The sequence below is a fragment of the Sinohyriopsis cumingii genome, chromosome 13 (genome assembly GCF_028554795.1).
Source record: "Sinohyriopsis cumingii isolate HCF-2022 chromosome 13, ASM2855479v2, whole genome shotgun sequence".
NCBI lineage: Eukaryota > Metazoa > Mollusca > Bivalvia > Unionida > Unionidae > Sinohyriopsis > Sinohyriopsis cumingii.
The window spans coordinates 69,920,994-69,935,066 of NC_142973.1; the positions used below are offsets into that span (position 1 = coordinate 69,920,994).

The 14,073-nt window shown below is 37.8% G+C and overlaps 1 protein-coding gene across 1 annotated transcript in view; it reads left to right on the forward strand.

Annotated features, from left to right (window-relative positions):
* Positions 1 to 5,988: 5,988 nt before the first annotated feature.
* Positions 5,989 to 14,073, forward strand: part of LOC149785795 (NSFL1 cofactor p47-like) — a 45,368-nt gene continuing 37,283 nt past the window's right edge. Inside the window, exon 1 of the mRNA XM_089979717.1 lies at positions 5,989 to 6,194. Coding sequence (XP_089835843.1) covers positions 6,087 to 6,194 — 108 coding nt within the window. The 5' untranslated portion in view covers positions 5,989 to 6,086. The remainder of the gene's footprint in view (positions 6,195 to 14,073) is intronic.

A 14,073-nucleotide genomic window follows, 5' to 3' on the forward strand; every position in this document is an offset into this window, starting at 1 on the left:
AAATTAAAATCCAGTAATGTGTCACTCGACGATGTTTTAATACGACAGCGTGATGCCGCCGAGAACACTATCGCGTTGTATACTAGCGACGGACGACTCAAACCGGGTGAACATCTATCGACGATAACGGATAGGGTAACATTAATCCAAGACGGTTTTATAAGGTTAGATAGATTGGTGACCGAACTTGACGCGCAGGTGAATAAATTCGCCGAGGTGGAAAAGTCTGTCACAGGTATGCAACTCATTACCGCTAGTTTTTTTGGGACCCCGACGGTAACCGAACCAAATCTTGCGGGGATAAAAAGTACTATTTCGGAGTTTACAACGCTGTCGGGCCAATTTTACACGTTACGAAAAAATGTTAATAGGATCGATTACAACTTTGATAAATTCTTTGGCAAAAAAAATACCAAGCTGGATGAAATTACAACAACTATAAACGACATCACTGCGTATGGACAGGAAATAAGAACAATCAAAACTGATGTTGCAGCGAACAAAGGGAATATAGACGCGCATACAGGGGATATAAGAACGATCAAAACTGATGTTGCAGTAAACAAAGTGAATATAGACTCGCATACACTGGATATAAGAATAATCAAAACTAATATTGCAGCGAACAAAGGGAATATAGACGCGCATACACAGGATATAAGAATAATCAAAACTGATGTTGCAACGAACAGAAGGGATGCAAACGTGCATGAACGGGAAATAAATATACTCATTACTAAGGTTGCAGCGCACAGGAATAATATAGACGAGCATGAAGTGGAAATAAGAACGATCAAAACTGATGTTGCAGCGATTAAAGACAAACTACCGGGAATGACAAGAATAAAAGTCCCTCATGAGAACGCCATCAACACGGTATACACAATTCGGCATGGATCATTCACTTGGACATCTTCTACACAGAATATAGTAAATATTACCGCAACTATTAAAGGCATTTATCGATTGACACTGGTTTCAATGATGCAGTTTAATATATCATCGTCGAGTTCATCCGGGTTTAACAATACAATATCAACAATTATAGACAAGGACGCAACTGAACCGTTTACAATTAGAGCCGTTGATAGAAATTTAGTTAGGGCAAACATCACATGGTATGTGGAATTTGTAGTGGATCTAAGTAATTAAAAACACTAGCTCTTTTAAAATAAAATGACCACCAAGGTAATTGAATCAGAGGTATCACCGACGTCACATCAATATCGATTCGATACCGTAAAAGAATTCTCCGCGAATTTCAAAACGCTTTCCGAACAATACCGTATAAAAATAAAAAAATACCGTCGAAAAATAACCGCCATCGACGCGGCCGTGTACTCGGTGTCCGGTATAGTAGCCGGTACCGGTGTTATTTTATCCACGGTGACCATGATGGCCCCGATCGCTGTTCCAATCGCTATCTCCGCGGCGACAACAATTGCTGGAGTCGCCAACGCAATCACTAGAAAGATATCATCGTGTTCTCAGAAAAAACTCAACCAGTATACAGTAAAACATCAAATAGTATCCGACGCGTACTCGAAATTATCCGGGTTGATCTCGTTGGCGATAGATAATTCGTTTATATCCGATGTTGAATTCTCCACGATGGTCCAGTTGTATGACTCCGCGATGTCAAAAATCGAGGATTTCCAACTGGAAGCTGAAAACCACGTCGCTGAAACCACTTCAATGGGCTTAAAACACTCTCCCGAAAACAAGCAGGTTGTTAATATTCGGTGTTGAAATTGAACACTAGAAACAGCGAATAATAATAATGTCGCTGAACCCCGAAGGGTTTCAATTACTTCAACGGATCGCGGAGAATACCACTCCGGTACAAACAAGTATGATATCGATAACGTCAACGAAACCCGAATTCAGTGTGAACTTCCCATCATCGGTTCCAGTGAAGGAAATAGCGCTGGCAAAATTGCGAGTATATCACAGTTGGCCCAATATCCGAGCGGACGCATTTAACGGACAACAACCTAATAACTCGCTGGTTTTTGCATGGACAAATAAACCCGATGGGACCCCAGACTGGAAGGAGGTTACAATACCAACTGGGTCATACCAAGTAGAACAAATCAATAAAGAATTTCAACGCAGGATAAAATCGATCACAGAAAAAGAATCAAAAATAGCTATTACGGTTCATGAACCGACGTTATCGTCGACGATTGAAATAAGCACACCGGGGTATATGGTTGATATTTATAACAGTTCAATAAGAACCATACTAGGTTGGCCCAAGAATCCACCTCATGAAATCCTCGCGGACTTGCACACGAGTGCGCAATCGTATCACGAGATTAATCCCGGGTATCGAGATGATTTGTCTATTATAAAAAACACGTTATTACCCAGTAGGTTTATATTTCAAAACAGGAATACCATGCAATGGTATTTTCCGTATAAGGAAACTCCTGAATCGTCCGCCGTGGTCACAGTTAATTTAAATAATATCATTGGTGCTTTTACCGAGATTAATTATATTTGCCAATCACAACTAGAACAGCTACGGAAAACAAAAGCACGAAAACACGTTGAGGTGTTAAATCAACTCATATCAGACATGGAATATATGAATGAGCGAATCGTTAAAACAATATCCGCTAACAGCGATGGTAATAAACAAAAATTTCTAACCCAGTATAATATCATAGAAGCCGATTTACCCGATTTCAAGTTTCCAGGATACAATGCGCCAGAACTAAAAAAATTTCTTAATGATTCTCTCGGTCCATCAACTATCCTCAGACACGATAACGGAGAGGGTGGTAGGCATATTGCCCCGTACAACGTAAATATTGCATCGGTGATAGCAATCAATCTAGTGTGTGATGTTATCGAAGGGAGTTACCACGTGGATACCAAGCAATCAAATCAGGCTCAACAGGGGTATATCCTTTATTCATTTTCACCAACAGCCCCTCCCGGATTCTTAATCGTTGAGAGTCCGATTAATCCAGTCTATATGCGATGCCATAATCGGTTTTTAACAAGAATTAATTTCAGACTTACCGATCAGTCAAATAACCTGATTGATCTACAAGAGGAGGAGTTAGTGATCACTCTGTTTGTAAGATCATTGTAAATAGCCACTTAGCAGCAGAGAGGGCGATGACATCGACGCGGTCGTCGCGCTTTTTTACCCGACGCTGACAACGCTGGGATCGCTGAGTGCAGAAAGTATATTAAACTAAATGACGTTCGATTTACCCCCCGACGACGACGTCGTTTTTTTTTTTACCGGGCGCTGACGACGCTGGATCCGCTGAGTGCAGAAGGTATTAATTAAGCCAAATGACGATTGGACAAAATGTCCGATTCGCCCCCTCTGCTGCTGTAATTCCATCATCAAGTCTTTTATGATGGAAGTTTTTTGCTGTTGACATTCCTCCACAGCATTAACAATTGCTGGAACTCTGGGATGTTTTGTGGACCCCGTGAATTCATACAGCACACATTCAAACTCCATATAGCTTCATGTGATAAAACTTGCAGTGCGCGTATTTCTGTTGGAGGTAGTTTAGCTAGATAGTCGATCACACAAACACTACACCCAATTGTTGCATACCAAGCAACAGAGATTATTTTACTTTTTCAAAGGTTTATGGCGCTGCTTGTACTACTGACAAATCATTTGCGAGCCTCCTCCTCCAAATTTACAGGAAAAAGAGGTGTGCATTTATAAAATATATCAGAAAACCTGAATTGAAATGCCGTCTTGTACATAAACATCTGCCTGATTTGTTCTCTTTTATCATCATCCGATTGGTATGGCTACCATACTTTGCCCCGCTATTGAAGCGATTATCCTATGACAACATGATTGGTTATTATCTGTTATTTGTCTAGTTTGTAATATTGTTATTTACATTAAACTTATTACGCTTATTATCTCTAATAGTATTTCGGCGTAGCTAAGGCGTTAATTTCAGGTCCAGCTAGGACTATCGTTAGGACGTGTTGAAAACGAGCACACTATAGTGGATGCGCGAGTAATCAGGTTTGACGATGGCCAGATCGCAACAAAGTAAGGACTTTATACAGGAAACTACGTCCGTCCTGCCTTCACGCTCTATCTGTACATCAATTAATTGAATTTGTCCAATATTGTTAGTTTGTAGTGTCCACCAAGAATTGTTATTTCAGGTGTACATGACAAAGCGCCAGCTTCAGTTTTATAGTTTCCAAATTACTCGGAAATATGATAGCAAATATGCATGTAACTAAAATTACGATAACAGTTTTTAGATGAAAGTGGCGGGTATTGCGGTTTCTATATGAAATGAGCCATTTAGGGGATTTGTTAATGGGGTAATCATTTCACTGCACAACCCTAATCAGCTACAGGCAATACGCAGCATAAATGATACTATTCCGTCTATGATTACTGCCTGGCACCTTAAATCCATTAGCCAAAATAATCACTGATATCCTTTACGCACTGGCTTGGTCAACCCTTTTTTTGTGGTGGAGAAGGTGTAGAATCAACCAGCGCACCTACTCCGAACGTATTTTAAACAGCAGAGACACGATGAAGCAACTTTCAGCTTTCTCCCTTCCTTTGCCAATAAAGTCTGTCTTTACCATTGTCTAAAACTTCAGCATATTTGCCATCATGTCTGTAAATAATCTCTTTCACTAAACCACTCCTTTTGTGCACACACTTTTTCTTGCGCTAGAGGATGATCAAAATATGCACCATGGAGACTTTCGTGGTTGTCTAGATCTACTCACTGATATTGGTTCTGTTTTTTGTTTCAATGTACAGCAGTTGTGCTACTCATTACTCAAGAAAGCAAATTAGTGGTGGCAATAATTTAAAACAAATACGCGATTATAACGTTAAACAGAACTGACAAGTTTTGATGGGTCTAGCAAGAGGGACAAGTGCAAGTACCCATCATTTACGAGCATTAAGACATTAAATGTCTTTACGGTATTGCAGACTTTGACTCCGAAAAGCCCTATGCAAGAAAATGTTACGTGTTAAAACAATTGTTTAGTAGTGGATCTAAAACAAACTGAAATAATTACGTTTGGAGAAAGTGTGATCAACAAACAAGTTATGCTAACAGAAGGTTCAGTTTATATTTACTAATTGCATATATAAAGCAACAAGTAAGCTAGTACTTGCAGATTATAAATCACACCTTTTTATATGTTGCCCAAGAAAAGTATTTTTGCTTATAGCATGATTAAAAATCGATTATTTTTAGTTCTCGTTGTTGAATTAATTTAGACCGTTCTGACTTACAACGTCACTGTTTCAGATGAGAGGTGGATGTTGGAGGGGGCAACTCTGGTTTTTCAAACAGAAGTGCCTTTTTAATTAATTCAATATCACGATAATTTGATTGGAGATACAGACATTATTTTATGCTCATCATAGGTGTCAAATCGACTGTGTCAAACGAAGATCGAAACATACATGTCGGATAAGTTTTATTATTTCATTATTTGAAATACAGAAGTCTGTTATCATTTTGTCAGATTCGAACGCATTATGTATTTATGGCATGAGAAGGTGCATTATTTAATGTTTTATCGCGTCTACGGATCCGTATGAGACTGGCGAATATTTTCCGGACTAGTTAGTTAGTTATTTTAAGCCGTAATTTGTAATTTTTTTCTTTTGTCATCCTACTGTTTGGCGGCATGTACATGTTTGAATGCCACTGGCAAATTTTGCTCAACAATAGTTATCATTTTATATTGTTGTGAATATGTATTATATGAATTATCAACGAATAAAATATCTTAGTACTTGAATAAAAAAATGTCAATATAAAATTCTAAAACTTAATCTTATTCTTTGTCTTTTTATGCAGTTTCGTTTACTCCTTATATTATGTACTGATTACTTTCTTCTTGGTTTCATTCTGTCTGATGGAAGAAATGAATTTATTAGATTCCGTGTCTGTGTCTTCTTTCAGATGATAAGATGGTTTTAGGCAAATTCGTTAAAGCTCTTCACGGAAAAGGTGTCGCAGATATTTTGAAACGCATTATTTTGTAAATCGTTTTTAATTTGCGCTCAAAAGCAGAGACTATATAAAAAAAATTGAAACATGGCAGATAGATCTAAACAAGAGTTGATAGAAAATTTTATGGGAATAACGGGAGTTGATGAGGACAGAGCAAAGTTTTATCTAGAATCGGCGGGATGGAAACTTGATGTAGGGTCATTTTCCTTTTGTATTCACAAAATCAGTTATTTTTAGTTAAACATACGCACAGTTCTATTATATGCATATGTCTCTGCAACTGAATCTCTAGAATTCGGTTTACACGCTCGCGCGCGCGCGAGAGAGGTAGGGTGATAGCATTCTAGAACTTTATAGCGTTCTACTACGCACACGTAGACTGTAAGACTTAGCACTACAGTAGCCCTAAAACGTAAGACACATCACCCGATATTTTTGTTCTGGGGGGTGATGGGTCTTAGAACCTAACTAACGGCGCTGTGTAGCGTGTTTTGATGTCGACTAACAGTGTAACGAAATTAAAATTTTCAGGAATATCACACACAACTGGCAACCAATAACGACGCTTTTCTACAATGTAAAGTTATAATGTTTTTGCCAGACTTTACTTACCCTGATGTCTTTTCTCTAATAAATTCAAATTTTCACAAAAGAAATGGACCTATTTTCAAGTTTCATTGGCCTACATTTCATTTGGCTGTAAAAGCGATGAAAGCCAAAAATGCCAAATTGGGATAAGTTGAAATACTAATCTTTAATGAAACGAATAAAAAATATATCATGCCTGTTGGAACTGTAAGCAATGTTTCATTTCATTCAAGAAACATATCCACCACATGAACCCACTTAAAATTATTTCAGCATACCTCAACTACCGTCACATTGCAACAGATTCAAATGTATGTCAATGGAATTTGAAAATGCGTCCATTTGCTAGTGTCATATTTTCATTCCACCAGGATAAAGACAGCATAGTAAGCATATTAATTGCACATAAATTAGTGGAAGAGTATCGATATAAGCGGCCAAATGTATGAGATTTTCTTGAAAGTTTGGCTACTCATTCTGATGTCAACCAACATTGGAACAGGCTATACAAAGCCGTTATTTGGATAGTAAGACATAGCACTAAAACAAAAACAACATGTGCTATGTCTTACATTGTAGGACTAGACTTAGCACATGTTATTTTTTGTAGTGCTATGCCTTGCTACCCAAATAACAGGCTTGTATAGCGTGTTCCGATGTCGGTTGACACCGGAACAAGTAATCAAAGTTTCAGGAATATCTCACACTTGGCAGACAATATCAACACTCTTCCACAAATTGATAAGCAGTTAATATACTTCCTGCTCTGTTTTTATCCTGGTTAAATTAAAATCTGACACTAGCAAATGGATACATTTTCATGTTCTATTGACATACATTTGAATTTGTTGAAATGCGATGGTAGTTGAGGTATTATGCCAAAGTATGTTCAGGTAGGTTGATGGGGGGATATGTTTCTTGAATGAAACAAAATGTTACTTACAGTTCCAATAGGTATAATATATTTTTATTCGTTTCATTAAAGAATAATATTTCACCTTAACCCTTTACCTCATGCAAGCGCCTTTGCACGTCTCTACTCCATTCACATGGAAGCGCCTTTAGATGCCTTTACTCCATTCACATGGAAGTGCCTTTTGACGCCTCTACTCCATTCGCATGGACACGCCTTTTGACGCCTGCTGTAAACATCTGCCATTGTTAGTGTGTTTTCGTAGTTCCACCTTTGGGGAAACCCCCAGTTAGATACCTCATTCATTGCTGTGAATGACCATTACATCAGATCATGTGGTCGCTGTTTATGCTTTGGTTGAAATCTGCTATTTAAAGTAACTGGTTTATATTCTCCACTCTCCAAAATGGAGGTCGCAGATTTTGTTCAGTACTTTTCACGATTAGAATCACAACTATGAAAGCTTCAATAACTTAGGTAAAGGCTCTGATATTGATGTAGGTAGCAATTAGTTTTTATAAATTATCAAATTCAGATGACTTAGTGATGTAGACGCAGACAAAGAACTTGTAAATTTCGAGTATGAGAAATGGCAGCTACGGTTGGTCACGCGGTTTCACTGACTTGATAGTGAACAAGTTCTCTCAAGATTTTAAAGCACATAAAAAACTCTTCCGGGAAAAATAATTACACACCTATAACGATCGGACTTTACTCTTAAATTTTTCCATACATAATAGATGTGGAAGAAAAAAGTAAAATGGTTAAAATCGCTATTAAACGTAACATACACTACACTGCTTAACAATTAACAGGTAGGCCTATGTGTATGGAGTCGAATAGGTAATCAATCAATCAATCAATCCTCTCTGCACCGTCTGGTACTTGAGGTGACAGCAAGGGAGCACCATTTTGGTCTGTCAGCTGCTGTTATGGGGGTAGTCTGCAGGGTGAAGCCTCTGATCTTGAGTTCTTGCTCCACGGTTCGGCGCCAGGTCTCTTTGGGTCTGCCACAGTTCCATTCACCCTGTGGAGTCCATCTCAGTGCCACCCTTGGTAGTGAGTCAGGGGGCATTCTGCAGACGTGGCCGAACCTTCTCCATCGATGAGTTGCAATGGTCTCAGCAATGGTGCTTGTGCCCGCTCTGTGCCGGAGTTCCTCGTTCGAGATCATGTTTGGTCAGAAGATCCTCATGATCCGTCGCAGGCACTTGGTCTGGAAGACTTCGAGCTTGCGTTCTATGTTAGCAGTGGTCTTCCAACACTCTGACCCGTACAAAAGGACGCTCAGCACGTTGCTCTTGAAGATATGGATCTTCATGTGGGTGCTGAGGTTTGTTGTCCTCTAGATGGGTTTCAGCATTGCGAAGGCCTGGTTGGCCTTGCTGATTCTTGTGGTGACTTCCCTTGTGCAATCTCCATCCGTAGCGACCTTGCTGCCCAGGTACATGAATTCATCTACTGCTTGCTACCTAAATAACGTCCTTGTGTAGTGTGTTCCAGTGTCGACCTACATTGGAATGAGAGGCCAAATTTTAGGAATATCTCACTTTGCAGCATATATCGACGTTTTTCCACAAATTAAAGTCATGTAGATTTAGTTGGACTTTTATGCCTTTTTCTATGTAATAAATTCTAATTCTCATACAAACAAATTGATGTGTTTCCAAGTTCTGTTGACCAACATTTTAATGGTTTGGAATGTAATGGAAGTTGGGAATTCCAAAATTGGTTAAAAGGTACATAAGTATGTTGAACAAAATGAAGGAATTTAAACACTTTCTTGAATATCAGTATTTTTCTTTCATTTGTTTCATTATTTAAGCATATTTCAACATTATCTGATTTTATCATTCCTGGCTTCCATCATATTTCAGTCAAATGAAATGTGTGTCAATGGAACACGAAAATACGTTTGTTTGATAGTGACAGAGTAATTCATGGAGACTGTCTAGCGAGGACTATATCACTAGGAACTCTGTATTACTTTTACCATGGAGTGATGCTGCTTTCCATGCATGCATCAGCAATTTTAAAACGAGGTTAGTAACCGATTGATACATAGCAGTTCTGTTCTGACAGGGATAAATACTAAAAGTGAGTGTTCTGAAGGATTTAATGCATTTTGTTAAAAGAAGAGTGATTTTACTTACCATCCGCATACAATGAAAATAAATTAAATAATTACTAGCAAGCGGCCAATAGTCCGAACTTATCAGTGGGTGAAAGCTTCATTCCAAATTGTGTCCGGCTTCATTGGTCTCTGTTAACACTAATGTCAGAAGAAGAAAAAAAGATCTCCTTGTTGGCCTAGTTTGCTCCAAGAATTAGTTCCTAGTGATATAATCCCCACTGTCTAGATGCTTTGTAAGCGTTACTCTTACCATGGGGTGCTGTTGCCTTCCATGCATGTGTCAGCAATTTAAATTTCTGATGCTGCAGCACAATTTATGCCTCGTCACAGTTTGTCTCCACCACCGTTTATGTCAGAAGAAAAAAAATAGAGAACTACTTATTGATCTGGCTGCACACCCATTTACATTTTACCATTTAGTGTGTAAACGCATGGCCAAATACATTTGTGTGTCACAAGTAGTTCCTGGTCCCCCTCACCACTTATTTTGTTGTAACATTTCCATGATCTCACAAAGTAACAAAAGAATCACAACTTTGGACCATCCCAGTTTTATTCCCTGAATATGTTTAAGAATCTTATATGTTATCATCATCATTTATTTTTATATACATTTTGCAGAATTTCAAAATCTTTACCTTTTATATTTGCTCTTGATGCTCTTCATGTTTATATTTATTTGGAAAGGATTACCTTCCTACATTTTTTGTGCAATTCATTTTACTTTTTTTAATTTTGCTCCAGTGGTCTAAGTGATTAGAGCATCCAGTTCGGATTTGGGAGTCAAGTCATACAAAAGACTTATAACAATGGTACTAACAGCTGCCTTATTTACTAACCTGGTTTGGCTGGTGTCAGGATAATGTGACTGGGTTGGACATGATACTATATGCCTGTGGCATGATGCCCTCGTGGCATACATCACTATAAACTGCCACACTGCAGACATCATAGTGATATGACTGAAAAATTGTTAAAGCTATGTTAAAAATTCAAATCACACACTCAATTTTCCATTTTTTGGCACAATATAGTCACTACAGTACTGAGATTCCAGCAAACATGGCATACCTACTTGCACAAATGTACTTCCTGAGTGTAGGGGACCTGAATGAATTTCCACAAATATACGTCCTGAGTGTAGGGGACCTGAATGAATTTCCACAAATATACTTTCTGAGTGAGGGGACCTGAATGAATTTCCACAAATATACTTCCTGTGTGTAGGGGACCTGAATACATTTCCACACAGAATCAGATATTTTACTGCATGATTCTTAATGGTTTCAAAATTATATGCAGTAATTTTGTTTTTGTTCGGATATTCTGTACAGAGTCAATAAATAATGATTATTTGTTAACATATATTGGTGTTCATGGTTGACTTTAGAGACTATGTCCAATCCCAGGCCTACCTATTTGCTAACTACTGTCTCTTATGTAGGAAAATTAAATCAACTGAAAGGTTGTTTGTTTGCCCAGAAGGACCTTGGCTACCACAAACTTTGGGGAAACCTATTGCAGATGAATTTAAATTCAGACAGTTGTAAGGTACTTGTCATCACCAACCACAGGAGCCCCTTAAAACATGGCTATACCATTCACAGTCTTATTTGTAGGTACGGATAATAGTGATAAGTATATGAGAGTTGCCATCAATGAAAATCTGATTTGGAATTCATGTGTAGACATCAAGAAAAAGACTAATTTTCCACCATTGATTTCCTGAATCAAAACATTAGCACATTGTTCCCCCCAGAACATTTTGATAGCTTCAGGGTAAGCATGCGTTAGCTTCACAAAATGTTTTTAGAAAAGCATTTATCATTAAAAAAATGAGGGAAAAAATATCAATGTCATAAAACTACACAACAAGTACATATATTTACATAGTATTCTTTATTTCCCTAACTTACACTATGATTTATTATCAAACCCATTTGTCTTTGAATGTAAATAAATGAAATACTTCATTTCTTTCCATCCCCATATATTTGATTGCACCATTAAAAATTACATCTTTTAGGCAAAGTCCTTCTGTATTAACCCTTTGAACACTGCAGACTGGTAAACTGGTCCAGGAACAATAACTCCTGCTCAACACTGCAGGCTGGTATACTGGTTTCACATACATGTCACATTTTGATGATATATTCTCTGATTGGTCAGTGTTGGGGGCACTTGATTAGTAATTGATTTGTAGTGTAATACATTTGCATACCATTTGGATACATTGAGACTTTATTTTTGTTTGTTGACAAGAAATATGTATTTTCCAGTCTATAAATGTTCAAAATCTTTGAAGTCACCTAAGTACATCTAATATGGACTTGTTTGATGACGAGATGCAGTTGTCTGGAGAGGAAACAATTGAAAGTATGAGAATTTTGATATTGTAAATATACATGAAGAAAAGAGGGAACATTTACAAAAAGAATGGATGATTATTGGTGGTATTAGTGATGACAGTGAGTAGTTTAAAGGCTTTGAACAAGCTGATGTGTACCACACCTTAATTTCATCAATGGACTAAATCTCAGTTGGATCATAATATAGACACATTTTTTCAAATACATAGGCACAACACAAGTATTGGATAGAACACCTCTTGAATATTTTCAGATATTTTAAAGAAACTGTATTTTCAGAAATAGCAAGTTTACAAATGTGAATGCACACCTAAAGCGAGCGACATTCCCTAGTGAGCACAAAAGTGCATGGACTGATGTCGTATTAAAAAAAGGCTTCTTATAGCCTTCATATATTGATAGAAGTTATGATTTTTGACATTTAACTATTGGTCTAAAATTGAAAAATTCTTGCTTCTTTGGATCCAGTTTTGGAGAAATTATGTTACTGGTTAGTCCAGGTAAAATGCTACCTGCATTTCCGTGATGATACAGGTAAATTATATGCTCATCAAAGACTTCTCTTGGACTTTTGATAAATTAATCTGGTGCAATAAATCTCAAAGGACATATTTATTTCCATAAAAAAGAGCATAAAACATGATATATTTCAGTTTGTTAACACCTGTAGAAATATTATTACCTCAATGCAGCTTCCTTGATATGTGAGATAGCATTGCATTTGTTTAAGCCATGATTTGTATTATCACAATGGATCAAAAACAGACCATACATTACTCTTTAAATATTTGATTTAACAATTTTGATTTAAGACAAGGAAATTTACATTTAACTTACCTTCAGCTTTACTTGTATAATTAAATGCGTTTGACTAAAGATGTTTATGAGCGTATTTTCAGTGTTATACATATTTAATTTGTATTGTGTACTTGACCTTTGTCCATAGTTGAGGTTATAGGTTTGACCTACCAGACTATTCATTTTTTGTCTTGTTTGTAAGTTATAAATAATTATAAGTTGTTTACTGATATTTAAGTTCAAGGTCTAGCCTTATTTTCAAGCTTAGAATGTTCTGGAAGTGAACCTGTGACCCAACACAACTGCTCCATGATGTTACTCTATGACTTTTCAGGGTTATAGCTCATAAGGTACCAGGGGCCCCGCATGACAGAGTGGTATAAAGCACTCTCTGTTATGGATCACTTCCATCTCACCTCTGTGTGGGTTCGAGTCTTGGATTCAGCCAATGTTGGTATGTGAGAAAGCTTGCCAGGAGCTTCTCGTGTTTCGGTGGTTCTTTCTGGGGTTTTCCTGGGTTCTTCCTCCACCATTAATACTGGCTGCCATGTATAGCCTATTGTGTGCTGAAAATGGTGTTAAGCACCACAACAACAACAACAACAACTTAAGGTACCAAGTTAGTATGAATGCCGCAAGGTCAGCCCCCATCTTCATTCAGAAGGGATAACTTACATGTCAAAAGTACTGGGTGAGCATTCCACTTTAGCAGGACACAAAATCCATTGTTTTGCTTGTACTTAGCTCGGATTCCTTGTTGACAAGGACAATTTATACCTCATTTAGTTGTTGCTGTTGTGGGTTTTAATGCCATTTTTCAGCACATGACAGGCTATACATGGCAGCCACTATATTTGATGGAGAATGAACCCTGGAAAACCTGTTGAAGAATCTCCAACACGTGGAAAGCTACTGGCAGGCATGCTTTCATACCCACATTGGCTGAGCCTGAGACTTTAACCCATACAGACAGAGGTGAGATGTGTGAGAGATCTGCAAAGGAATGAGCCTTAGACCACTCGGCCACTCTGGGATCACCTTGTTCAGTACCAGATCTTCATTCATTTGAACATGGTTTCCAAAAATCCCATTGGTTTGGAGTTTGTCACCTAGAGGAACATCCAATGTGGATCACTACATTGGTTTCCTCATCCTCTTGAAGAGTCCTTGGTAAAAATGCCTGTGCCTTTGTACTTTGGTCTTCTTTGTGCAGCTGCAAACCCTTCCAATTAATAAGGCCCTTGCAGATCACAATCCTACCCTTCATTG